This window comes from Sarcophilus harrisii, chromosome 6, assembly GCF_902635505.1.
Source record: "Sarcophilus harrisii chromosome 6, mSarHar1.11, whole genome shotgun sequence".
NCBI lineage: Eukaryota > Metazoa > Chordata > Mammalia > Dasyuromorphia > Dasyuridae > Sarcophilus > Sarcophilus harrisii.
This window is the reverse complement of record NC_045431.1, coordinates 219,623,210-219,647,944: the sequence shown is the minus strand read 5'-3', so window position 1 is coordinate 219,647,944 and position 24,735 is coordinate 219,623,210. Positions and strand designations below refer to the sequence as shown.

The window sequence follows — 24,735 nt, the reverse complement described above, 5'->3', positions numbered from 1 at the left end:
GTCATTAACTTGAATTCCCTATCAGACAAGTTACTCAGACCAGATTTCCTGCCTGCATAAGAAGCTTCCATATGCTGACAAGAGGCAGTGTAATGTTGGGGAGAGAAGAAGGCTAGCCTCCGAGCCACGAAGATTTAGATTAGCATAATACATCTTAGCCATGTGACCCCAGGCAAGTGTCTGGACCTTTTAGTGTTTCAAGTAACATTTTAGACTCAGTTACAGATGATTTGTGACTCTGAATTGGTGGAGGGGGGTCTTAGATTGGGAGGTTCCCAACACTGATGAAATCAGGTCTGGATTGAAGGGGCGGGGGGGGGGAAGAGTAAATATGACAAAATGAATGTCCTGGGCATTGAGCAGAAGCAAGAGTTCCCCTGGTCTCCACCCTGGTGGAACCACATCTTGAGGATTATTGCCAGTTGGGCAGCCACATTCTAGAAGCTGGAATATCTTCAGGGCAGAACCACCAAGATGGCAGGTGGTTTTGAGGAAAATATGGCATCAAGGGGGAGCTGAAAGAATAAGGGATTTCGAGAAGAGAAGACATGGGGGAGCGCCCCTATAGCTGATGGTATCTAAAGGGGTGATTCATAGGAGAATTTGGCTTGATCCATGGGTAAAAGCTTCAGAAAGGTGGATGCAGGCTTGACTTCAGGGAACATTTCCTAACTTTGAGAAGGATCCAAAAATGGAATGAAATGCTTGTCTCAAGAAAAAAGGAGATGGATTCCCATATGTTAGGGAACAAAATTTTCAATGAAAAGTATATTTGGGAGTGACACAGTGGATAGAGCAGCAACTCTAGAGTCAGGAGGACCTGAATTCAAATCCAGCCTCAAAAACGCACTAGCTGTGTGATCCTGGGAAAGTCAATTAACCTCAGTGTGCCTCAGTTTCCTTAATTCTAAAATGGACATAACTATAATAGTACTTATCTCCCAAGGATCAAATGAAATAATATGTGTAAAGTACTTTGCATGGTGTCTGGAACATAATAAGTATTTAATATATACTTGTTTCTTTTCCTTCCCTTCTAAATCCCCTTTTTGGTGGGATTTAAAACAAACTCACTAATGACTCCATTCTCATAGGTTATTTTCTTTGTTCTCTAAAATAATGAGAGACATCATGGTTTAGTGCAGAGAGAACCAAACTTGGATTGACTTGGATTCAAGTCCTCCCTCAGACCCATATTAGATGTGTGAATTTAGGCCTTTTGCAGCTTCTCAGGCGACATGCTAAACTTGAAATGAAAAGAATCCAATTCAAATATCTGCTGTCCTTTTTAATAATATCCGCTTTAACTGCATGGGTTGAAGTGTGACTCTCTGAAAAGAAAGCTGGGCAAGTCATTTTCTTTTGCCCCACTGGGGCAAATCACTTAGTCTCACTGAACCTCAGTTTACTACTCTGTAAAATGATGGGTTTGGATTTGATGACCTCCTACTCCAAATCCATGAGCCTAGGACTATAGGTGACTCTTCAGAGCTGTGGGCTTCAAATCCTTCACTTGTGAAGTACGAATAATATATTTGAAATACCTGACTCGCAGGGTCTCTGAGGGGAGGCTTTGTATTGACCATGAGATGCAATTGTTCTTACCAAAAGGAAGTTTCTTCAATACTAAAGATTCAAGTCTAGTTCTCTCGAAAGCTAAATCTGGAGCTCTGGTTAGGTCTAGTATCTATTGAATTTTGTATTTAATAAACTGGCTTGAACTTTTTCTCTTGACGTTTGAAGACCTAAATATGAAATTTTAACTAAATCATCTTCCCAACCATGCCACATTTCGCTATCTGGACATTTCATCCCTTTCCAGTTCTGGAACCATGATCATTTAAACTCTACTATTACTTCTGAATGGAGTGTGTCAACCTCCTTCCTTCCTCTCCTTTTCCTTTTCCTTTCTTTTCCCCTTTCCTTTCCTTTCTTTTCCTCCTCCTCTCCTCTTCTTTCTCCTTTTCCTTTCTTTTTTCTCCCTCCCTTCCTTGCCCTCCCTCCCTCCCCTTCTTTCCTTCCTTCCTTCTTCCTTTTCTTCCTTCCTTCCCCTTTCCTTTCCCCAATAGTTCAAAATAAAATTCTATATTTGGCCTATTTTTGAGAGTACAAGATCAGGTTTGGGAAGGATTATGAATCCACACATTTTATTGAGTCCTTTCTGAAGGCCAGTAATTCAGTGGATACACTGGAGGAATACAGTACATAGAATTAGTGTATGATATGCTTAGATTGCAGCATAGCAACAAGAATATAGATTTAGGGCAGGAAGGGACCCAGGAAGCCATTTAATCCACCTCTTTCATTTTATAAAGAACTACACTTTGGTAAAAGAAATTTCAATGGCTCACCCAAAATAATGCAGAGAATAAGTAACAGAAGTGGAGTTTGAACCCAGATCTTCTGACTACAGGACCAGGGCTCTTTCTATTGTATATGAAACTTCCAAAGTCTTAAGATATGATGCTTATCAACAAGCTACATGAATTAAAATTAGGTAGATTTTAGACGTGGTTGAATGCAGGGAATTAATGCAGAACGGTAGACTTGGAAAAGGGGCTTTAGTGGGGTGCCTCAAGGCTCTGCATTTAGGCCACTGTCATTCCCTCTGCTTCTCAGTGACTTGGATGAAAACATAGATAGGGATGCGTGTCAAATTTTCATCTGAGGAGGAACAGTTAACATTCTGGATCATGGAGTTATTATCCAAAAGGATGCCGGCAGACTAGAACACTAGTTTGAATCTAAAAGATGAAATTCAATAGAGTAAATGTGAAGACTTGGATGAATACAAAAAAATCAGCTGTTCAAGCATGATTCAGGGGAGATATGGGAAGCTCTAAGTTATTCTGGAAAAGATTTAGCGTTTAAAAAAAGTCAAAAAAGCTAATGTGATCTTAGGCACATTAAGAGAGGTATAGTTTCCAGGAATAGGGAACGAGAGTCCCATTGTCCTCTGCCCTTGTCAGGCACCCAGAACTCTGTGTTCAGTTTTGGACACCATAGTTTAAGAACATTGAAAAGGAAGCTCATGGGAGTACATGATAGCTATGTTTAAAAGTCTTAAGAGAACATCATGGAGGGATCATCCTTGCTTTGTTATGCTCAGAGGACAGAGCTGGGAAAATGGGTGGAGGTTGTCCTCCAATGATGAAAACTTCCCTAAAGGTAAGAGGCTGCCTCAAGGGGTGCAGGGTCTGCCCTGTTTTGGAGGTCCTCAAGCAGAGACTGGATGACCATTTGTCACCGTCTGATCATGGGGATTCCTTTGGCACGTGGATTGGACAGTTGGCTCCTGAAGCCCTCCTAGCTCTCAAACTCTGCAAATCTGTAATATTTCCATGTGTGAGGGAAAACTGGTGAGCCAATTTAACTGAATCATAAAATGAATAAGAGTGAGTCATGTGAAAAGACATGCTGGAACCAGACTGTGAAAGACCTTAAATGCCATAAGAGATGAGCTTCACCCCACAGGTGCCACGGATCAGACTTCTGTGAAGGAGATCTCCAGGAACAAAACATCCCTTTTCTCCAGAGGATCTCTCAGGTCTTCTTCAGATAAGAACAAAGACACAGAGGGATATATCAAGATAGGAGAAGAGGACTATGGGAAGGAGTCAGGTTCGGCCAAGAAATGGACATTTGGAAAGGAAGCAATGGTATTTTGTAGCTATGGGGTGTGGATACCTATGAAGCTTCCAAGCTGGTCCTTTTCCCTACTCTAATTCATCTATCACACAGTTATCAAGGTGATTTTCTTAAAGCACAATGGTACCTCCCCAGCTCAACAAATTCTGCTGTTCAGTCATGTCCTATTCTCCAGATTAAGATGGGAAAAGATCCCATTTAGGGTTTTCTTGGCAAAGATACTTCAGTAGTGTGTCACTTTTTTCTCCAGCTCCTTTTGCAGATGAGGAAACTGAGGAAGAGTGAAGTGACTTGACCAGGAACATACAATTAGTAAGTGTCTGAGGCTGGATTTTCTGAAGACAGGTGGTTTGCCTTTCTGCTCCTTAATTTAGCACTAAAAATGCTTTTTTATTGATTTGATTGGGTTAATGTTTCTGTATAGTATTCACGTGTGTGTATCTATGTTGAGAGTGTATGTCTAGACGAGCTATGGCTCAATTCCTCCCAGCTCTGCTTCTGATTCTGGACTTTCCCACCTCTGCCAGGGGTTTTCTCACCCTATAGATGCCTCCATCCATCCCCTTGGCTCTCCCCCTCCTCCTATTAGTGATTTCCTAACAGGAACCTCCACTTGAAGATGTGCCTGGGTCAGCCATGGCTTCTTTTTCATTATTCTCCAGATTGATTCACCTGGCTCCCGCTCAGGTACCTTTCCCCAACACCCTGCCTTGCCAGCTCCCTTCTGCATCTTGCATCCCCTCCCCACATTACTATCCATGCTTCGTGAAGGCGAGGACTATGTTTTTGCCCTTTTCTATACCATAGAGCTTAGCATGATGCCTACCACATAGTCAGTGCTTAATAAATGTTTGTAGTCTGACTGAGTGACTATTAGGGGTATGAATCTGTTCAGTGAAAGTGTTTCACTCAAAGTCAAGATGGTAGTAGTATGCATTTCTGATGTGAACCTGTGTCTGGCAGTAGGAGACCGTCCCTCACCCCCACTGGGAAGATGCATCTCTTTGGAATATAATCAATCAACATTTATTAAGTGCCTACTGTATAACAGGCACCATGCTAGAGCCTGAGGATTCAGACACACACAAAAAAATCCTACCCTTCAGAGGGCATCTATATTATTGGAAAAGACACCACATATGTAAGTGGAAGGGGCCCAAGAGGACACTTAGTCCCATCTCCTCATTTTTCACAGATGAAGAAACTGAGGCTCAAGGAATTTATCTGACTCACTTAGGGTCACTAAGTATCCAAAGCAGCCTTTGAACCCAGATTTTAATGACTCTAAGTCCAGGATTCTAACCATTACACCATATATGAAAACAATTATAATTAATTTGGAGAGTGTGGTAGGGGTATAGGTGAGTATTCAGGGGTTGGGGTCTTTCTGTAATACTCCTGTGCACCAGGAAAATGGCATCATGCAGTGGAATGGTTGCTGGTGCTAGAAGACCCCTTATTAGCCAGGTGATCTTGATTGGCTCACTGGTAAAATGGAGATGATAATATTCGACTCGCCTCCTGGATAGAACAGCTCTGACATCGGCAGCTCTCAGAGGCGGGCAGGGGTAATAGGGATGTTCATGGGTCTGTCCCAGAGAGGGATGATGGCAGTGGGTAGGGGCAACTCCCAGCCCCAGACCCCCAGACTCTCTCTCACCATTTCTCTTCCTTCCCTCGTCTTTTGTCACTTTCTGCTGCTGTGCTGTGGCCGCCGCTGTCACGTTCTGGGGCGAGGGTCTCCCGGGACTGGGCTTCCCTGATTCGTTGCTTAGGACCGAGCCGTTCTCGCTGGGCGACCTGCTGGAGGTAACCATGGCAACAAGAGAGGCAGTAAGTTTCTGTTGGAGCCGACCATCCCAAGGTTACAGGCTCGGCCCCTCCAGGGGGGCACGCTCTTAGATTCCAACTTCACACAAAAGAACACTTGAGCCTGAGTGCTCGCCGCCCCCCCCCAAAGCCAGGACAAGTGTTTTGCAAACATTCAGTTCTGAAAGAAAGCTCGGGGGGACTTAAGTGCTGGTCCTATTTTTCTTTCATTAACCTGTTGTGGCTTTGGAAACAGTAAATAAGACGGGCTTTATTCTAAGCCACCTTTCCAAACTCCAAGCTTTGGCAGCTGCCACAAAGGCCGGTCAATTCACAGCCACTTCCTTGTAAAGCTGATTGTTGGGGTGCCCTACCCCCTGCCCACACACAGGACCACAGACTTAGAGCTAGAAAGTAACCATAGAGGATGGACAAGTTCTGAATCTTGGAAACCAGGATTTGAATCCTGCCTCAGACACTAATAAACTGTTTGTGATGGGACCCTACCTAATTCACCTGCACTCTCTAAGTTTCTTTATCTGTCAAATATATTCAATATTCTAAGTTTTAAACTAAATGGTAAATGTTCATCCCCTCTCTACTGCCTTTGGGCCTTCTGCATTGATAAATGGGACCCCTCCTTAACCCGGCACAGTTCACTAGGAATCTGTGCTTATTTCTCTTTTTAGCACCAGATGAAGCTCTGATCTCCTACTGCTCTCTGGAAAGATCTTCATCTCTTGAAGGTTAGCCATCACTTGGTACCTGGATCAGCTTTCTCCAGGAGTAGGCAGAACAAGGGGAGAAGCTGGCCCGCCGGGCCACATTCCACCCACACAAAAATAGTTTCTTTCCTTTGATAGGAGCCAGGAAGGCAGAGATGCCCAGGTAACATGAAACCAGTCTCCTTTCTACTCTTTATTGTCCTAATTCTGAAGAGAATGGTGTTGCTGAGACTCATAATGGGAACAGATGGATGGTCAGGGAACAGTGAACAGGCCAGTTTATGTGGAATGAAAATGGTATAAAAGAAGGTAGTTATAAAAGGAGACTGGGAGGGGAGGAGGGAATCAGATTGTGGAGGTATTTTAAATGCTACGATGAGGAGTTGACATTTTATCCTACAGGCAATAGGGAGCCACTGAGAATTTTTATGTGGGGAGAAAAGAAGGTGCAGGGTCGTTTCTCTGGTTTGGTAGCTGTCAGGGGCATAATGAATGTACTGGAGACAGGAGAAATTAGAATCAAGGAGACCAATTAGGAGGCCACTGCAATGGATATAATAATACCTGTAGTGCCAACCATCAAGGCTATTGTGAATGTCAAATTTGATATAAATGTCAGTCCTTAAAGTCATGAACAAAATAACCCCTGAAGAGCAATTTCCTCATATGTGGACTCATGTAGACATATCATTCTTTTCTTCATTAGGCAAAGATATTATCACATGCTGTCTGTAATGCTTTGTGCTAGGTACAATTATTAATAGAAAAAGAAAAATTATTCTCATGTTCTCATTAATTTCCTGCTCTATCTATATATTATATATGGGGATCTTATTTACTCTAGTCCAACAAGACTTGAAAGAGAAGTATAAAAGTGTATGTGTGTGTGTATATACATGCACATATGTATTTGTGTGTACCTATGTACATAAATATGCTATATATATAAACACACATATAAGCATTATATGCCTGACATTTGTAAAGCAGCTAATGCTTTTCAAAGCAATATTATGTACATTGCTATGGAATAGGGCTTCTTAAACTTTTTCTACTCATGAACTTTTTTGTCTGATAAATTTTTACACAATCCCAAGGGATATATATATATATATATAATAAGTATACAAATCAAACATTTACTTATAATAAATCATAATTTCATGACCACAACATTCAGTTTACATGACTCCATATTGGGTTGTGACTCACAGTGTAAAAAACTTTGCTATAGAGAACCCCAAATAATTCTCTAAAAACAATAGTTGGTATTTATATACTTTAAGCTTTGCAAAGCACTTGATAAATATTATTTCATTTGAGCCTCAAAATAATATAGTAGGGTAGGTGCTATTGTTTTTCCCATTTTACAGATGGGGAAATTGAGACTAGGAGAGGTTAAGGGAGTCACCTAGAGGCTAAGACTGAATCTGAACTCGAGTCTCCAAGTATCCTCAGCAATCTTATCCATCAAAAGACTTGGCTAATTCTATGCCCCGGGGAAGGTGTGAGCTAACCAATTTCACCAAAGAACTTAACTGTGTTTATATATTAATCCTTTGGTTAGTTACAGACTGTGTCTAGAGGGAGCTGTTTGTTAATTGAAATATTTGGGTAAAAAAATGAGATATTTTTGAAATCCATCTACATGACAACAAACAAGCCATTTGGGGGATGGAGGCAAGAAAGGAATAATATTTGCATAAGTAGGTCATCACTCCTCAATGATATGGGCGACTGCCTGAGAACATATGATGAAGAGAAGGTTACTGAAATTTCCTAGGAGTTCCCTGGAAATCACAGGACAAGACTTTATCCTTGTCCTATCCTTATTGACATAATAAAAATGTATAAATCAAGTTCACCCTCTTGGATATGAATAAATTAAACACTCTAGAAAACTCATCCATGCTGTTAAATGGTAAAAGCTGAATTAAAATTAATGACCATAGCAATCTCTTTACAAAGTGCTTTCCTAGGGAAATATGTCATGTCTATCCATCACTTTCCACGGCTGGCCAATCAAATAGCAAGCATTGGTCCTGAGGTCACAACAAGAAATGTGTTGTCTCCTTATTTTCATTGGCCTTTCAGAATTCTTTATTTCCTTTAAGGAAATTGCCACTTCTTTCTTGCAGCCCTCACTGATCTCCTTGTCGAAAGCATTCTTTCTCTCCTTATTTTCCTAGACCCTTCAATACATCTCTCTCCTCACGCCTCTTGTCTCCTTACCTCATACATACTTTGCCTCTATTAGTTGTTACAAGCTTAATAATCCTGGCATTTTCTCACCACTAGGACTTTGCAAAGTGTCTTTTTCTACATGACTAGCCCACTATCTCACCTAAAATCTTTTCAAGAACTCAAAGAAATCACAAGGTGTCATTAAAAAAAGCCTCAGAGTGAATTCCAAGTCTTTGCCTGCCACATTTATTTGCCCACCTCACCCCTCAGGGTGGGATGGGAGACCCTAAATGCCCACCTTTTCCTCGTTTCAGTGGACTGGGCCGTTTTAATGGTGCTTCCGTCTTGAGCAGTTTCTCTTTCTTGGGAGGCAGGAGCATCTCTGACTGGGAGGGGTAGGACCACTGTTTCCTGGGTCACTGGGATGACCTCTTCATCAGCTCCTTGTTGACCCAGATGTTGTTTGGCGTAATCAAAGCCTTGAACTGGCTATAGAAAAGAAACACAAATGGATTGTACATTTCCCAACAAGTATTGGTATAGATTAACCTTTAAGAGGCCGCAAGAGGGAAAATTCATCCACTCATCTGACAAATATTTATTGTCTTCCAGGAGAAAAAGGTCCCCGGCAATAGGTAAGTCCTACCCTGACTCCTTGTGGTGAATTTAGGAGTTTTGAATAAGAGCTAGATCAGGATGGATGGATAAGGTATGATTTGTATTATTGGAAATTACATCTGTATCAATTACCAGTTTGTACTTCTTATACTTTTTTGAAGGTCTGTGAACCTGGATAAATCAAAAATACTCCTATTGAAAAAGAAATATTTTAAATAATTATTAAGACAATATTAATATTATTCATAAAAATTATTTATCAAATTATTAAATTCATTTATTATTAAAGTAATTAAAATAATAAAAACTACATGGCACACTAAGGTTTGCTAATCACTACACATTATCTCATTTGATTACTATAATAACCTTGAGAGGTAGGTGCTATTACCCTCATTTTTAGATAAGGAAACTGAGGCTGAAAGAGATCCTGTGATTTCAGGAACAGTGATTTCAACTAGCCTGTGGGAGAATTTGAACTAAATCTTTCTGACTTCAAGTCTATTGCTCTTTCCCACTGTGACACCAATAAGATTAGATCATGCAAAGCTCTGTGTTAGGCACTCCCTAAGAAAGCTGATGAAAGAGGCAGTGTGGTATCATGCAGAAATGAGGACCACTCTTTAGCAATAAGAAAAGAAAAAGAAATTAAAGGAATTAGAATAGGAAATGAGGAAATAAAACTAACAGTCTTTAGAGATGATATAATGATATACTTGGAGAATACTAGAAAATCATCCAAAAATCTACTGGAAACAATTCATAGCTTTAGCAAAGTTGCAGGATATAAAATAAACCCACACAAATCATCAACATTTTTATACATTACTGACAAAGCCCAGAAACAAGAGATAGAAAAAGAAATTCCATTTAAAATAACTATAGACAAAATAAAATATTTGGGTATCTACCTGCCAAGACAAACCCAAGAACTATATGAACACCGTTACAAAACACTTCTCATACAAAGTTAGATCTAAACATTTGGAGAAATATCAATTGCTCTTGGGTAGGCTGATCTAATATAATAAAAATGACAATTCTGTTTAAATTAGATCTACTTATTCAGTGTCATACCAATCGAACTGCCAAAAATTATTTTATAGAACTAGGAAAAATAATAACAATATTCATCTTGAAGTACAAAAGGTCAGGAATATCAAGGAAATTAATGAAAAAAAATTCAAAGAATGGTGGCTTAGCAGTACCAAACTTAAAACTATATTATAAAGCAGCTGTCATCAAAACCATATGGTACTGGCTAAGAAATAGAGTGGTGGATCAATGGAATAGATTGAATACACAGGACACAATAATCAAGGCCTATAATTAATATTTTATAACCTCCCAAATTCCAGGTTCTGAAATAAGAACTCATTTGACAAAAATTGCTGGGAAACGAAAATAATATGTCAGAAAATGGACATAGATCTACATCTCACACCCCATACCAACATAAGGTCAAAATGGGTACATGATTTGGGGATAAAGAATGATACCATAAACACAGATTAAGAGTACAAGGCATAATTTACCCATCAGATCTTTGGAGAAGGGAGGAATTTATGATCAAAGAAGATCATAGGCAAATCAAAGGCAAAATGGACAACTTTGATTACATTAAATTAGAAAGGTTTTGCAAAACAAAAGCAACAGAAACAATATTAAAAGGAAATACAAAGCTGGGAAAAATCTTTACAGACTGTTTCAGAGAGACTCATTTCTTAAATATATAAAGAACTGTGTCAAATTTATAAGAATACAAGTCATTCCCAATTGACAAACGGTCAAAAGGTATGAGCAGACAATTTTTAGATGATAAAATTAAAGCTATCTATTGTCATATGGAAAGTTGCTCTAAATCATTATTGATCAGGAAAATCTCTGAGGTACAACTCTAAGGTACTACCTCACACTTCTCAGATTGGCTAAGAGAAAAGGAAAAGATGATGATAAATGTTGGAGCGCATGTAGGAAAACTGGGACACTAGTGCATTGTTGGTGAAGTTGTGAAATGACCCAACCATTATGCAGAGCAATTTGGAACTATGCTCAAAAGGCTATAAAACTGTTCATACCCTTGAACTAGCAGTGCCATTATTAGGTCTGTATCCCAAGGAAATCATAAATGAGGGGAAAGGACCCACATGTAAAAAAATCTTTGTAGCGGCTCTTTTTGTGGTAACAAAGAATTGGAAAATGAGTGGATGCCCATCAATTGGGAAAGGGCTGAATAAGCTGTGGCAGATAAAGGTAATGGAATATTATTGTTCTATAAAAAATGATGAACAAGCTGAGTTTAGAAAGCTTTGGAAAGATTTATACTAATTGATGGTGAGAGAAACAAGCAGAACCAGGAAAACAGCAAGAATGTGTGATCATCAACTATGAAATACTTGGTTCTTCTCAGTAATTGAGTAATCCAAAGCAATCCCGATAGATTTTGGACAGAAAATGCCATATACTTCCAGAAAAAAGAACTATGGAGATTGAATGTAAATCAACGCATGCTACATTCACTTCTCTTTTTTTTTGTTTTGTTTTTTCCTCTTCCATGTTTTTTCCCTTTTGTTCTGAGTTTGCTTTCCCAATATGATTCATAAAGCAACGTGTATTAAAATAAATAAATACATTTAAAATGAAAGCAAACAAACAAAAATAAAAGCATGGACCTAATCCCCCCTCCAAAAAAAGAAAGAAATGGAGGCTACTAAAATAGTAATTTAAGAATGACACCATGCAGCCCACATACTGACTTAGAAAAACAAGTGTTAACATTATCTATGTTCTATTGAAGTTTTATTATATTGAATATTTCCCAAATACAATTTAATTTGGTTTGGGCTTCACTTGGAAGGGCTGTGGGCCATGTGATTGACATTTTTTATTGATATAATCGATCAAGAGCTAGGTCCTGAGTTCAAATCTTACCTTTGACACATGTGAATGTATAACTCTGGACAACTCATTTAACCTCCTAAAGTGCTAGTCATTAAGACTATAAGTTAGTGCAAAGCTACTGAACTGGTAGAGGACTTTTTCTCACTCAAGAGTTCCCTATGTTAGAAAGTCATAACTCTGTCCCTATTAACAAGTAACATTTATCCAGACTGTCCGCAAAATCTATTAAAGCTCCAGTCTCCACTGAGACTTATGGGACATCCTGTATAAAATGTTTAAGTCTGCAGAACACTTTTTGTACCTCATTCTATAAGAATATAAGTTTCCCGAAGGCAGCTTTTGTTTTTGGATCCTTAGTGGCTAGTATAATCCCTGTTAATCATAACTATTAATATAGTTAATATTTATATAGCATTTACTATATCCCAATGACTATGCTAAGTACAAATATGATCATTTGATCCTCACAACAACACTGAAGAATAAGTAATAACTATTAATATAGTTAATATTTGTATTGCATTTCCTATGTCCCAGTGACTGTGCTAAGTGCTTTACAAATATGATCTCCTTTGATCCTCTCAACAACATTGAAGAATAAGTGATCTTTTACCTCCCTTCTATAGATGGGTAAACCGAGGCAAGTGACTTTCTCATGTTTACATATAGCAAATGCTTAATAAATGCTTGTGGAATGGGTGACTAAACAGTCTATTTGATCCCCACAGAAGCTCTGTAAGATACCCGCTTTGGTTATTATTATTTCTGCTTTATAGGGAAGAAATTGAGGGCAAAAGAGATAAAGTGATTTGCCCATACTTACACACCCACTAAATGTCCAGGTAGGATTTGAACCTTAGACTCCTTTAAGGCATGTTATTGCCTACTAGATTCTAACACTTAATGAGGGGAAAAAATCAGTTCTATAATCCAAATAAGTCCAATAAAACTTCATTAATTCTGCCTCATTTAGAATTTGTGATCTTTCAGCATGGGTTCATCTTTCTCTACGCTTCCTATCGGCAGAATTTGTTGAGCAAATTAATCGTATAAACAAGATTACAGGGGGTTTGTTTAACCTGCTCGGGAGAATGACCGACCATTTCACAGACTCAAGAACATTAATTGTGCAAACCCAGTGGATATTCCTAAATGGGAATGACGATTATCTCTTCTTTAAAGCAAACCCAGCAGGAGCTCCTCCCCATGAAAGCATCATTAGAAGGCTGTGCTAGTTCTCTCATAGAATTTATCATAGAATTTAAGTGATCACCATGTGCCCTTTTGACAAGTCAATTTCTTTGCCTGTGAGATGAAGATCATAAGGTACATTCTGCTTTCCAGGAGTCCAGAGGGGCTTGGATGAAAAATGAAAGCCTATTCCAATGCACATGTCAGTGGCGGGACACCATCATCGTTATCATTAATATGGAAAAAAGGGCTTTCTTTCAGTGTATTAAGACTTTTCATGACATTCGACCGGCTTTTCTCCCAGTCATTAGTGGGAAATCAGTGAAGTTTAATTGGATCAGCAATCCCTCCTGAATATGACAGCTAGGAGCCAGTCTCCAGGGGGGTGCTCAGTTTAGGCAATAGCAAAGAAGATTGACTTTCTAAGAAAGCCCCTGTTCTTCCTTGCACACTGATGTGTCTGGTCTAGGTATGATTTTCTAATAAAACACAGTTTAGATTAAACTGGCAACGGTCTTACCCATCCAGCTAATTTTAAGGATTAAATGTAATCCCTGTCTTCTGATTCTATCAATATTTGAGTCCTTCCCAATCAAAGGAAGTGGAGAAAAACCACTAAGATTCCTTTTGGTTCTACCTTTCTATGACTGACATTGCCTTAGGCTGTAACCCACACTGCCACGATTCAGTGAACTAAAAAAAAAGACAATTACTAATAATAGCCAGCTGGCATTCATGGAAGGATTTAAAATTTGCAAAGACCTTTCAATTATTACTATATCTGATTCTCACTGTAATTCTGGGAGGTGGGTGCTATTATTATTATTCCCATTTTACAAATGGGAAAAATGAGGCAAATAGGTGAAATGACCTGCTCTGGTAAGGTGAATGACTACTTAGTTGGGACTTGAGTTGAGTTCTGAATTCCATAGATAGGAGAGAAACCATGAAGGCATGAAGGGCAGATGATATAAAGGCACAGAGATGGGAAATAGAGAGGTAGGTCCAGAATAGCAAGTAGGATTCAAAAGTATATTAAGGGAAAATATGTGTAAAAAACCTGGAAAGGTAAGGAGGAAGGACTTTAATGATTGACTGAGGAGTATTTGACCCTAAAGACAAAGGGGCTACTGTAGTTTATTGAGTATGGGGGCTGGACAGGACAATTTCCAGTCATCCTGATCTATGTCTGGCCACCATTCCCAGACAGCTCCAGAGGAGAAAGAGAGGAGACTTTGCACTGCTCTCCCTCACTGAAATCCTACTCACATGCAAGTCAAGATTGATCATCTTCCTGTTTGGTCTTTTTCAAGAACAAAGAACAATCAAACAGCAAGAGGAGATATTTGAACACAGGTCTTCTTGATTCCAGACACTGTCACCTAGCTATCCCTTTTAAATGTACTTTTATATATCCCATTTATTCATCTGAATACATATTGGATCCCTTTGGTAGAATCTAAGCTCCCTGAGGACAAGCATTGTTTTGTTTTTGTCATTATAATTTTGATGCAGTGAACAGCATCTTGCAATCAGTCAATCAATGGGAATCTACCAAATGCCAGACACTGTGCGAAGGACTAGAGACAGAGTTAGAAGCTAATCCATTTCTCCCCTGAAGAGGCTCAAATTCCATCAAGAAAAACTAAACATATGCATAAAAATATACCCCAAACATCCATGACAAAAACAAATAACTCCATAATGAGTTGCTGAGTTAGGCTGCTCATCCTGGTGAAATCTTTTCCAGTTTATGAGATTTCCAATGATCCCAGTGCCTAGGACTAAAAATGTGAACTTGAAATGAGGATTTATGGTAGGAAAATTTTCTCTTCTTTTCAGATCACTACCCAGGTCCTAAGTGAAACAGCACAAAACCTTTGGCTCCCCTGGAGACAGTATTATGGAGGCTGGCCATTCAACGTGAAAGGACAGAATGCTAATTTGGCAAGTCTTTCCTGAGTAATTGTACTTTTCTCCTCTGAGACTTAGAGCTCCCAGTTTGGGAACAGAACCTGATTGGTTGGTTGCTGTCCTTCATTCTCAAAAAGGACCAAAATAACATCACTTATGTTAGAGTCGAGTTACCATATGACCAATTGCTCCACCACAGGTCAAACACAAAAATTCCCTATGAACGTTTGGGGTGGTTTCTCTAACTACACATCTCATGTTTCTTCTGAATTGATTCAATCCTGCTTTGCTCAGAGAGCACAGCACCTTCTCGGATGAAGGCGGTCCTGTGCCAGTGTCTCTCATGTCATACAATTGATTCTAAAGTTCTTAAGAGAGACCTTGAGAGTATCTTTTTAATGTTTCAGATGACATTGTATAATATGGTCATCTGTATTGGAATCAAATATCTCCCTATCCAACTAGAAGCTCCCTGAGAGCAAGAATTGGGTCTCATTTTAACTTGGTAGTGCCTTGGCTACATTAGGCACCCAATAAATTTTGGCTGAATTGAAATGAATTGATGATTCTGATAATATCTGTGATATTATCTGATATCTTATATGATGATAATATCTGTACACAAGTAGTGCATTAATGCCCATCATGAATTCTCAAGAGATCATTGTGATTTTCCAACTCTGGGCCACAGATGAGAAATAGTTTTGTAAAAGTCTGTGGAGAGCTAAACTCCCTACATGGAACTTGAAGAAACTCTCTATGGTCAATAACATAGGAAGAGAGGGCAGAACATTCACCCAGGTTAAGATTTAGGTAAGGGGTAAGGACATATAACTCTTGGCTCAGGAAAGGGCTGTGGCTAAGGAGGGAAGTAGAAACTTATTAAGTTTCAAGTCTAACCAAGGAAGTAGAATCTCTACTTCCTAATTCTTGAATTCTGTAAGAGCTCACTCTGAGGTCCCCAGCTTGGCAGAGTCATCCTGTAGTACTCGGTCTGCCTTACCATTCCTTTCACAAACAGCAGTTATGGCTTATTAGCAAATTCATACAAGATGTCTTCATTAGTCACTTTTGCTTGAATGACTTCCCATGACTCAATTCCTAGGCTTTAACAACAGAGACAGGAATATATTGTTAAATGTTTAATAATTCGTTCACTTCCCTCCGAAAATGTATTCATGACACTCTTTTAAATTTAATCTATATTAATATTTTCTCTATTACTTTCTTAATTCTAGAAATCAACCATACAATAAATCAAGCCCTGATTAGGAGCCTTTGCTGATTTGGGGGGATGGGTTATAAATACATGTATTCTCATGAGCTTATTTGAGTTGGTTCTAGAACACCACTGGATAGATGATACTCAAAGATAATTTAGTTATAGGATCATCAATTTACAGTTGGAAAGAACCTTAGAGGTCACTTAATTCAACCACATCATTTTACAGATGGGGAAATTGAGACTCAGAGTAGTTAAATAAAAGTCACACAGGTAGTGAACTGTAGATCTTGAATGTAAACCCAAGTCCTGTGATTTCTTGTTTTTCTGGATAAGAATATAAGGAGGGGAAGCAGAATGACTGACATTCATATGCTTGTTAATAATATTTGTTGACTGATTGCTCCAAATTCAGTTCTTTTGCATGAAAACAAAATAACACAACTATAGCAGATAGCAAAAAGTCTCACTTCCTGGTCATCAGTTCTTCCCTGATGGTATTGGAGGAGTTGAAAGGGGTAAAGGGTACCCAGAAACATATGTAATTCTTAGATCATCTGCAAACTGACTTATTTAAACAAGTAATTGATTCCTCCAAAAGAAAGCTGGACAAAAGTAAGGACATTGATTCTGACAACTGCCACTGTTAAGATTAAGCAGAGCAAATCACTACAACCAAGAGGCCAAAAAACGCATTAGCCAGAGAACACTTGATATCATGGCCAGGATAAAAGATGTGGCAGTCAAGGGCCACATTGGTTTAAGATGCAAGCTCATTTTCAAAACACTACAAGGAAAATGGCAGAAGAAGATGAACAATATCACCTCACACAACAGTGAAAAGTAGTTGAAGAACAACAAGCCTGCAGAAAACTGGGTGTGAAGTCCAACTAAGCCAGCTAAGGACAAAAACATCTATTGTTTAAACCGGGAGAAACAACAAACAGACACCAAATGGAACAGATCTAAAGATATTTCTACAACCACCTATTCTCATCACTGACAACGCAAGCAAACATGTAAGAGGTCAAAGTTAATTTTTTAAAAATAATTTTGCCACCCAGAATTTTAGACAAATGAGCTTTGTCCATCAAGCAAATAACAAATAAAATTACAAAAGTGCAGCTATATTAGAGCCCTTTGAGGTCTCTTCAGTTGTCAGACTGTGGCCTAAAATAAATCCTCCTGGGCTCATTCTTCTAAGTGACTCTCTATTCTGAGCTTTCATTTATTCACTAGGCAAGCATTTATGAAATCTTTGCTATATGTCAAGAATGAAACATTAGAGATTCAAAGATAAAAGTCCCTGCCCTCAAGCAGGTTACTTTTTATTGGGAGAAAGAGAGATAAGGAGAACAATATACACAGATAAACAAACAGATAAATAAACAACTAAATATTATGTATATGTAATTTTGTAATATATTGTATACAATCATCTTATGTGTATGTAAGTATATGTGCTGCATTGTGCATAAAATATGTGTGGAGATGGGGGAAAGAGGAAAGAATGAGAGAGGGAAAGAGAGACACACAGAGAGAGACAAAGATGGACAGAGAGAGAGAGAGGAAGAGAAAAGGAGGGAAGGAGAGAGAGGGAGAGGGAGAGAGGGAGAAGGAGGAAAGGAAGGAGAGAGAAAGACAGAGAGACAGAAAGGCAGAGACAGAGACACACAGAAAGAGAGAGAGAGAGAGAGAAAGAGAAAGAGAGAGGGGACCAGGGAAGGAGAGAAGAAAGAGAGAGAGAGAGAGAAAGAGAGAGAGAGAGAAAGAAAAGGAGGGATTCCAACAACTTGGGTTGTTTGGGATCAAGATGGGCCTCGTGGAGGAAGGAGGTAATACCTGAACAGTGCCTTGAATGAAGCTAGGGATTCTAAGAGGCAGAAGGTAGGAAAGAAGGCAACAAAGGATGTGAAATTCCTGCCTAACATGGAGGACTGACTGTACAAAATCAAAGAGATGGGAAATGGAATGCTGTACACCAGATAGAACATACAGGCTAACTTAGTTCACAAAGAATGAGCAATTTTTTAAAAAAGGAAAGAAAAACAATGGGAAACAATTGGGAAGCTCTATGACCGTTGAAGGCTTCAAATTCAAAGAAAGAGGCAGAAACACAATGACCAATGAACAAAGGGAAAAAAAGGGTAAAGCATGGACATTGGACGTGCCCTCATACAGAACATCAGAATTTCCCATCCTGGTGTGAGGAGCATCATGGACAGCACTATTAGTGGTGTCACATAGTACCTGGTCTCCAAAGCTGGGTGCAAATGTTCACATCCTTTAGATCAGAGGAGCCTGGCCCCAGATTCCAGGAAAGATACATTAACCTTCTCTGTCCAATACCTCACATTTAGAGTGGCTGGGCCAGCAGGGAGAAACCCGTGGTCCTGTGGAACTCTGGCAGTGGGGCTGAGGCTACCCAGCAGCCTCTACCATCCTCCCCCTGGGACCTATGGAATGACATCTTGAGCAAACTTTGCTGTTCCCTCCCATCCCTTTGTAACTAATTGAATTCTGTTCACACAGGGCTGTGGGAAGCAATGTAAGCAGCTGCTTCTTTTCTGAAGGGCTGCAGTGCTGCACACTCTATTGCAATAGAGTAAGACTGCAGTAAAAAGAGAAGAGAGAAAGAAACACACACACACAGATAGAGACCGATACAGAGACAGAGAAGGAAAGAAGGAAGGAATAAGGAAAGAAAGAAGGCAAGAAGGAAGGCAGGGAGGAAGGCAGGGAGGAAGGAAGGAAGGAAGGAAGGAAGGAAGGAAGGAAGGAAGGAAGGAAGGAAGGAAGGAAGGAAGGAAGGAAGGAAGGAAGGAAATAGAAAAAATCTTGCCTTCCTCAGACAGAGAACATTAGAAATTTGGAAATCGAGGCACTCTCTCAGCCTTCCCCCTAGGAAAATTCAGTTCAATTCCAATCAAAATTCCCCACAAGGAATCCATGTGGATGCACCTACTTCCAAGATAGCCCAGCCCAGGAGATCTCAGAACACAGTAGCAGGGAGAGAAGGTTAGAAATATCAGTATGTACTAGGAAATTGGGGCAAAGTAAATTCATCCCAAATACATTCCTAACACAGATTTTAGACCAAGGTATCTAAACATATTTTTAACGACATCTTTTAAATTTGAGGATTTCTTTTTTTAAATTTTCTTTTTAAAAATCATGATACTTTTTTATTTTTCAAAATACATGTAAAGATAGTTTTCAACATCCACCCTTGCAAAATCTTGTGTTCCAAATTTTTCTCCCTCCTCCCTCCCCTCCCCAAGGCAGCAAGAAATCCAATATAAGTTAAACATGTGCAATTCTTCTAAATATATTTCCACATATATCATGCTGGTCAAGGAAAATCAGATCAAAAAAGAAAAAATGAGAAAGAAAAAAAGCAAGCAAACAATAACAAAAAAAGGTGAAAATACTTTCATCCACATTCATTCTCCATAATTCTCTGGATGTGGATGGCTCTCCAAGTCTTTTGGAATTGCCTTGAATCACCTCTTTGTTGAAAAGAGCCAAATCCACCACAGTTGATCATGGGGATTTCTTATGTGAAGCATCCTGGGCAGGTGCCAGGAGCAGAACCAGGCAGGTTTCACCTTTGAGAGCCCAGCTGGTTTAGGAAGGCCGCCATCCCTGTTGTTGAGCACAATAGGCTCAGCTGAGATGGCAATGCCCCTTCTGGGAAAGTTTTCCTTCTTTTTTCTGTGGGGTTCTAAACAACACCTGCTGAATTAAAACCACAGACCACACACTCATAAACACAACACCTCCCAGCTATTCTAGTCCAACCCCTTCATTTTACAAAGAAAAAAAGACCCAGAGTGGTAAGAGCCTGTTCCAAAGTCACAAAGATAGTAAGTGGCTGAGCCTAGATTTGAAGCTGCATCCTCTGAATCTAACTCCAATATTCTTTATGCTAACCCATAAAAACTATATTTTAACTTGCAGAAAGCAGTGGTCTTCCCAGTTAAATCATTCAGGAGTAGGAAGCAGCCGTGTGAGGGGGGAGAGGGACAACTGATCAGGTATCAAAAGCCTCATGTTAGTATAACCCCAACCCTGTTATTTCTTCAATTCACTAACCATTTATGAACCACTGAAAATTAATCAGTGTGGTTTAGTAAAGGGCTTCTTAAACTTTTTCTGCTCACAAACCCTTTTCACCTGAGAAATTTTTACTTGACCCCAGGCATATAAGTATATAAAATAGGTATGCAAATCAAACATTTACTGATTTTGACTTATTATTATTTTTATTATGATGATTATGACTTATTATTATTATGATTTAATAAATCAAAATACATTGACCCACCACATTCAGTTACAAGACCCCATAGGTGCAGGGGAAACAACTATGGGAAAACTTCCCCAGAGGGGAAAGCTTCTTGGGAATGAGAAATGGCACCTAAGCTCTGCCTCTAAGGAAAGTAGAGACAGATGTAGAAGTGAAGACAAAGGATATTTCAGGTCCAGTTAGCTATATGACCTTGGGAAAGTGGGTATCTGTTTGCCCATTTGTAAAAGCAGAGAGCTAAGATGAGAGGACCTCTAAGGTCACTTCTGACACACATTTTACAATGCTGGGTTTCTAGTTCCTTGGGGATTCAATTAATCAATCAGCCCACACTATGCAATCCTCTGCCCTCCCAGATCTTATATCCAAATGGTAGAAAAAGTCTCAGCGCTGGTTTGGCAATATAGGTTTATAGGTTGAACAAACAACAGACATGAGTTTTTCTAAAGGAGAGTGGAAAAAGCCTGATGCTGTTGACATCCCTTCCACAAAGGATAACAGGTTATAGATATGCCTTCTTCCCAGTCAAGGTGTTTTGGTCCAAGACCAAAGACTTTCTAAGAATCTTTCTCTCTGGGCAAGGAAATCTACTCATCACTGAAGTGGAGACCCAAAGCAAGCTGATATGTCTGAAATTTTAGCTACTCAACCCTGTCTTGACCATTAGATGGAACTCGAAAGTCACCATCCTCCTTACACCTCCTAAGTAATTCTCCCTTTCTCCTTCCCCCACACAATACCCTTGGCTTTCTACCTTTTGCTCGTGAATTGATATTTAAATCAATATTACCATTACTACTGTGAAGGTCATAACAATCTCCTACCCTCAGGTCCCCCCCGTGAATCACAGGCTGACTAGATTGAAAGTCTCTTTCTCAGCTCCTTCCTACTCCCTCTAATCCATTCCTCTCGTGTCCATATAACACCTTAACCTTCCATTGTGCCCTATGGAATCCTATTCTGTTGTTAATAAGTCATCCCTCATATTAGATCAATACTCTCCTCCTTCCAGAAATGACTTTGCATTTATTTTGTATTTAATTTTTCTTTGTATATGTTTTTTCTCCTATAGAATGTAAGTTCTTTAAAGCCAGGGACGCTTCATTTTTGTGTTTGTGTTCTCAAAATGCTTAGCACAATGCTATTCACGTAGTAAGTATTTGACACTCTTAGTGAGCTGAATTGAATTTAACCAATTTGAGCTGAATTAGATTAAATGGAACAAACAGCGGAAATGATAGAAGCACCTCAGAAAATCAGAGAGTTCTTGGCCTTGGAACAAAGGCTCAGGTTAGAATCCTGCTCTGACACTAGTGGACAGACAATATGGGACCTGATTTCAAATTCCAGTTCTGCCACTTACTACTTGTGTGATCCTGGACAAGTCACTTTGCCATTCATTCTAGGTCTCTGTTTTCTCATTTATAAAATGAGGGTATTAGATTAGGTGATCTCTAAGATCTCATCCAACTTGGGATCTATGATTCTAAAATACTTTCCCTTTATGTGGAGGATATCTTTCCCTCCAGACCTCCAATACCTCCAATTCTATCACTCATTTTCAGCTCTCTTTTATGTGCTATCTTCCCCCATTAGAATAGAAGCTCCTCAAGGAGCTTTCTATTTGTACTCCCAGCACCGCGCCTGGTATACAGCGAGCACTTAATAAATGCTTGTTGACTTGACTTGACATCCAGTGTTCTCAGTAAGTTCTTTTTTAGCTCTCATAGTTTATGAATCTGAGAAGAAATGTCTTGCTTCCCTCCTTGAATCCTTCAAAAGGCATTTCCTTTTGTGGGTGTGTGTGTTGAGGCAATTGGGGTTAAGTGACTTGCCCAGGGTCACACAGCTAGGAAGTGTTAAGTGTCTGAGACCAGATTTGAACTCAGGTCCTCCTGACTTCATGCCTGGTACTCTATCCACTGTGCCCAAAAGGGCATTTCCAATGACAACTAACTGAAAAGGTCATGAAAGGGCCCTTCTCCCACTTACTTTTGCCCTCTGAGGCAGGTTCATCATGGTGTCTGGCTTGAAGTCATTCTTGTTCTTCCTGCAGAGCACTGCCGTGATGATGATGATAATTACGGTGACCACAGCAATGGGTGCCAGGACAGCAGCGATGATCCACAGGTTATTGGGAGGGTTTTTAACGACCGCTAAAGCAGAACAAAACAAGACAAAAACAACAGGACCGAGGCAGAGGCACAAGTGAGAAACCCAGGCCAAGGAAAACTCAACTAATCAACTCCCTATCAGGAGGAAGCCCACAATCAGCAACAGGGAGGAAAGTCTTCTTCTTCCAATAGGATACCAGAAAAAGGAGACAAGGAAGATACAGTTGTGAAGCTTAGAAATATGCAGATAGGAACAGGTTTTCCTCTTGCCAAGATCTGATGTGAAGGCAGAGTAAGATACCCCGAACTCACTCTGGCAATTTTTGTATCAACAAACGAGTAATTGTAACATTAACTTTGAGAAAACATTTCATTAGACAACATGTATCTGTTGGTTTTTAAATGCTTATTGCTATTGTGGCTGTGACCAAATATTTTTATTTTAGTTTTGTAGCATGAATATAGAATAATTTGGAAAATTAGAACTTGATCCAGAAAGAGCTGGAATCGTAGCCATGAATAGCTAGGTTCAGCTCCTGTTTCTAACAAGTTGGCTGCATTAGCCTGGGAGAATAACTTAGAAGTTGTAGTAAAAGGACTGGTGTGTATTGATAGCCCAACTCTACTCATTGGGGAATTCCCTCTAGTCACAAAATCACAAGTCCAGTCCTTGTCCCTCTAGGCCAGGGGCTCAAACTAGAATCCAAATACTTGTTTAAAAAAATCTCGTAGTTATTTCAATAGAACTGACTTCCTTTGTGGTTCTATGTATTTTCAAAAAGGTTTTCTGCATTTAAAAACAATCTTCTGACCTGCATGGAATAATGAAGAGTGAAATGAGCAGAACCAAGATATTGTAAACAATTATAGCAATATTTTTACAAGAATGAATTAATAAGTTGCTTTGAATATTACAATACTTAAATCAACTATAGAGGACTATGAAGGAAAATGATAGCCCTCTCCAGAGAAAGAACTTATAAATGACTTAAAATAGAAGAAAATATTTTTTAAATTAAAATTAAAACAATATTCTGAGAAAGGGTCCAAAGGCTTCATCAGGCTTTCCAAGGGGTCTATGACACAAAAATGTTAAGGATCCATACTTTAAATAGCTAAATGTTGACTTTATGGACTACATTCGTAAATTTTTTGGGAATTAATATTTCTAGATTCAAAGAGCAGAAAAAGAGCTACATTTGATAGCATGAATTTCTATTACACCTAGCTTGTTTGTTTTAAATTATATATTAAATTTAACTATAGACTTGATAGGGGGAAAACATACAGAGTGGTGATGAGAATATGGTGCTAATAATATCTTACTTCTTTAGCAAGACACTGGGCAATGTTCTGATTCATCCTCCTTATTTTTATATTCTATATTTCAGCTTGTTATCATATAAGTAATCTCTTGACCTCTATTTAAATTGAGATAGGATTCATCTTCTGCACACTAGTCAATTCCCTTTTAAAACTCATGTGAGCAAGATTAGGGCAATGAAAATGATCTAACATCCATGTATTCATTGGTATAATCACTTGAAGGGATAAAAGGCTAGGCAAGGGTCAAGGTGGCTAGATCTGATCTAATTTACATGAGTTTCACAATTTAGGTTGGAAATCAAGTTAATATTTATGATCAGAGAGGGAAAAAATTAAGTTTTTAAGAAGAAAAGAATGAAACTATGGTTTAATCAAAAAGCTCCCTAGATCAGAGGAGACATTCCTTAGCTTGACCTTCAAAGCCCTCTGATCTCCAGCTCTGCTCTCCCTCTATAAGCATATGTTCCACTACACTCATCCCCCATGACCAGTCAAAGTGGATTATTTGCCATCTCCAGGGTGTTTTCCACACTCTCTCAGTTCTGTGCTTTGCTCACCCAAATTCCTAAGCCTGGAATATTCTCCCTGTCATCTCTGCCTCTTAGAAATCCTAGCCAAGATCTGGCTCAAAAGTCACCTCATGGAGGAGATTTCCCAGTCCCTCCCAGCCATCCTCCCAAGAGAAAAGGATCTTTCCTTCCTTAAATCCCCAAAGAACTTTGCCTTTCTTGTGTTCTATTTTGTATCACTTTTATTTACATATATAAAGCCTAG

General features: G+C 39.2%; 1 protein-coding gene across 7 annotated transcripts in view; it reads right to left on the bottom strand.

The window, feature by feature from the left end:
• KIAA1549L (KIAA1549 like) overlaps nucleotides 1-24,735 on the bottom strand; it is a 282,022-nt gene that overhangs the window by 66,959 nt on the left and 190,328 nt on the right. For 5 of the 7 annotated variants that reach the window (XM_031942379.1, XM_031942382.1, XM_031942381.1 and 2 more), the window contains 3 exons: nucleotides 22,514-22,677; nucleotides 8,665-8,855; nucleotides 5,309-5,451 (listed from right to left, as the gene is read on the bottom strand). In XM_031942379.1, the coding sequence (XP_031798239.1) occupies nucleotides 5,309-5,451; nucleotides 8,665-8,855; nucleotides 22,514-22,677 (498 nt within the window). The remainder of the gene's footprint in view (nucleotides 1-5,308; nucleotides 5,452-8,664; nucleotides 8,856-22,513; nucleotides 22,678-24,735) is intronic. The other 2 variants (XM_031942380.1, XM_031942385.1) reach the window with 1 other exon arrangement.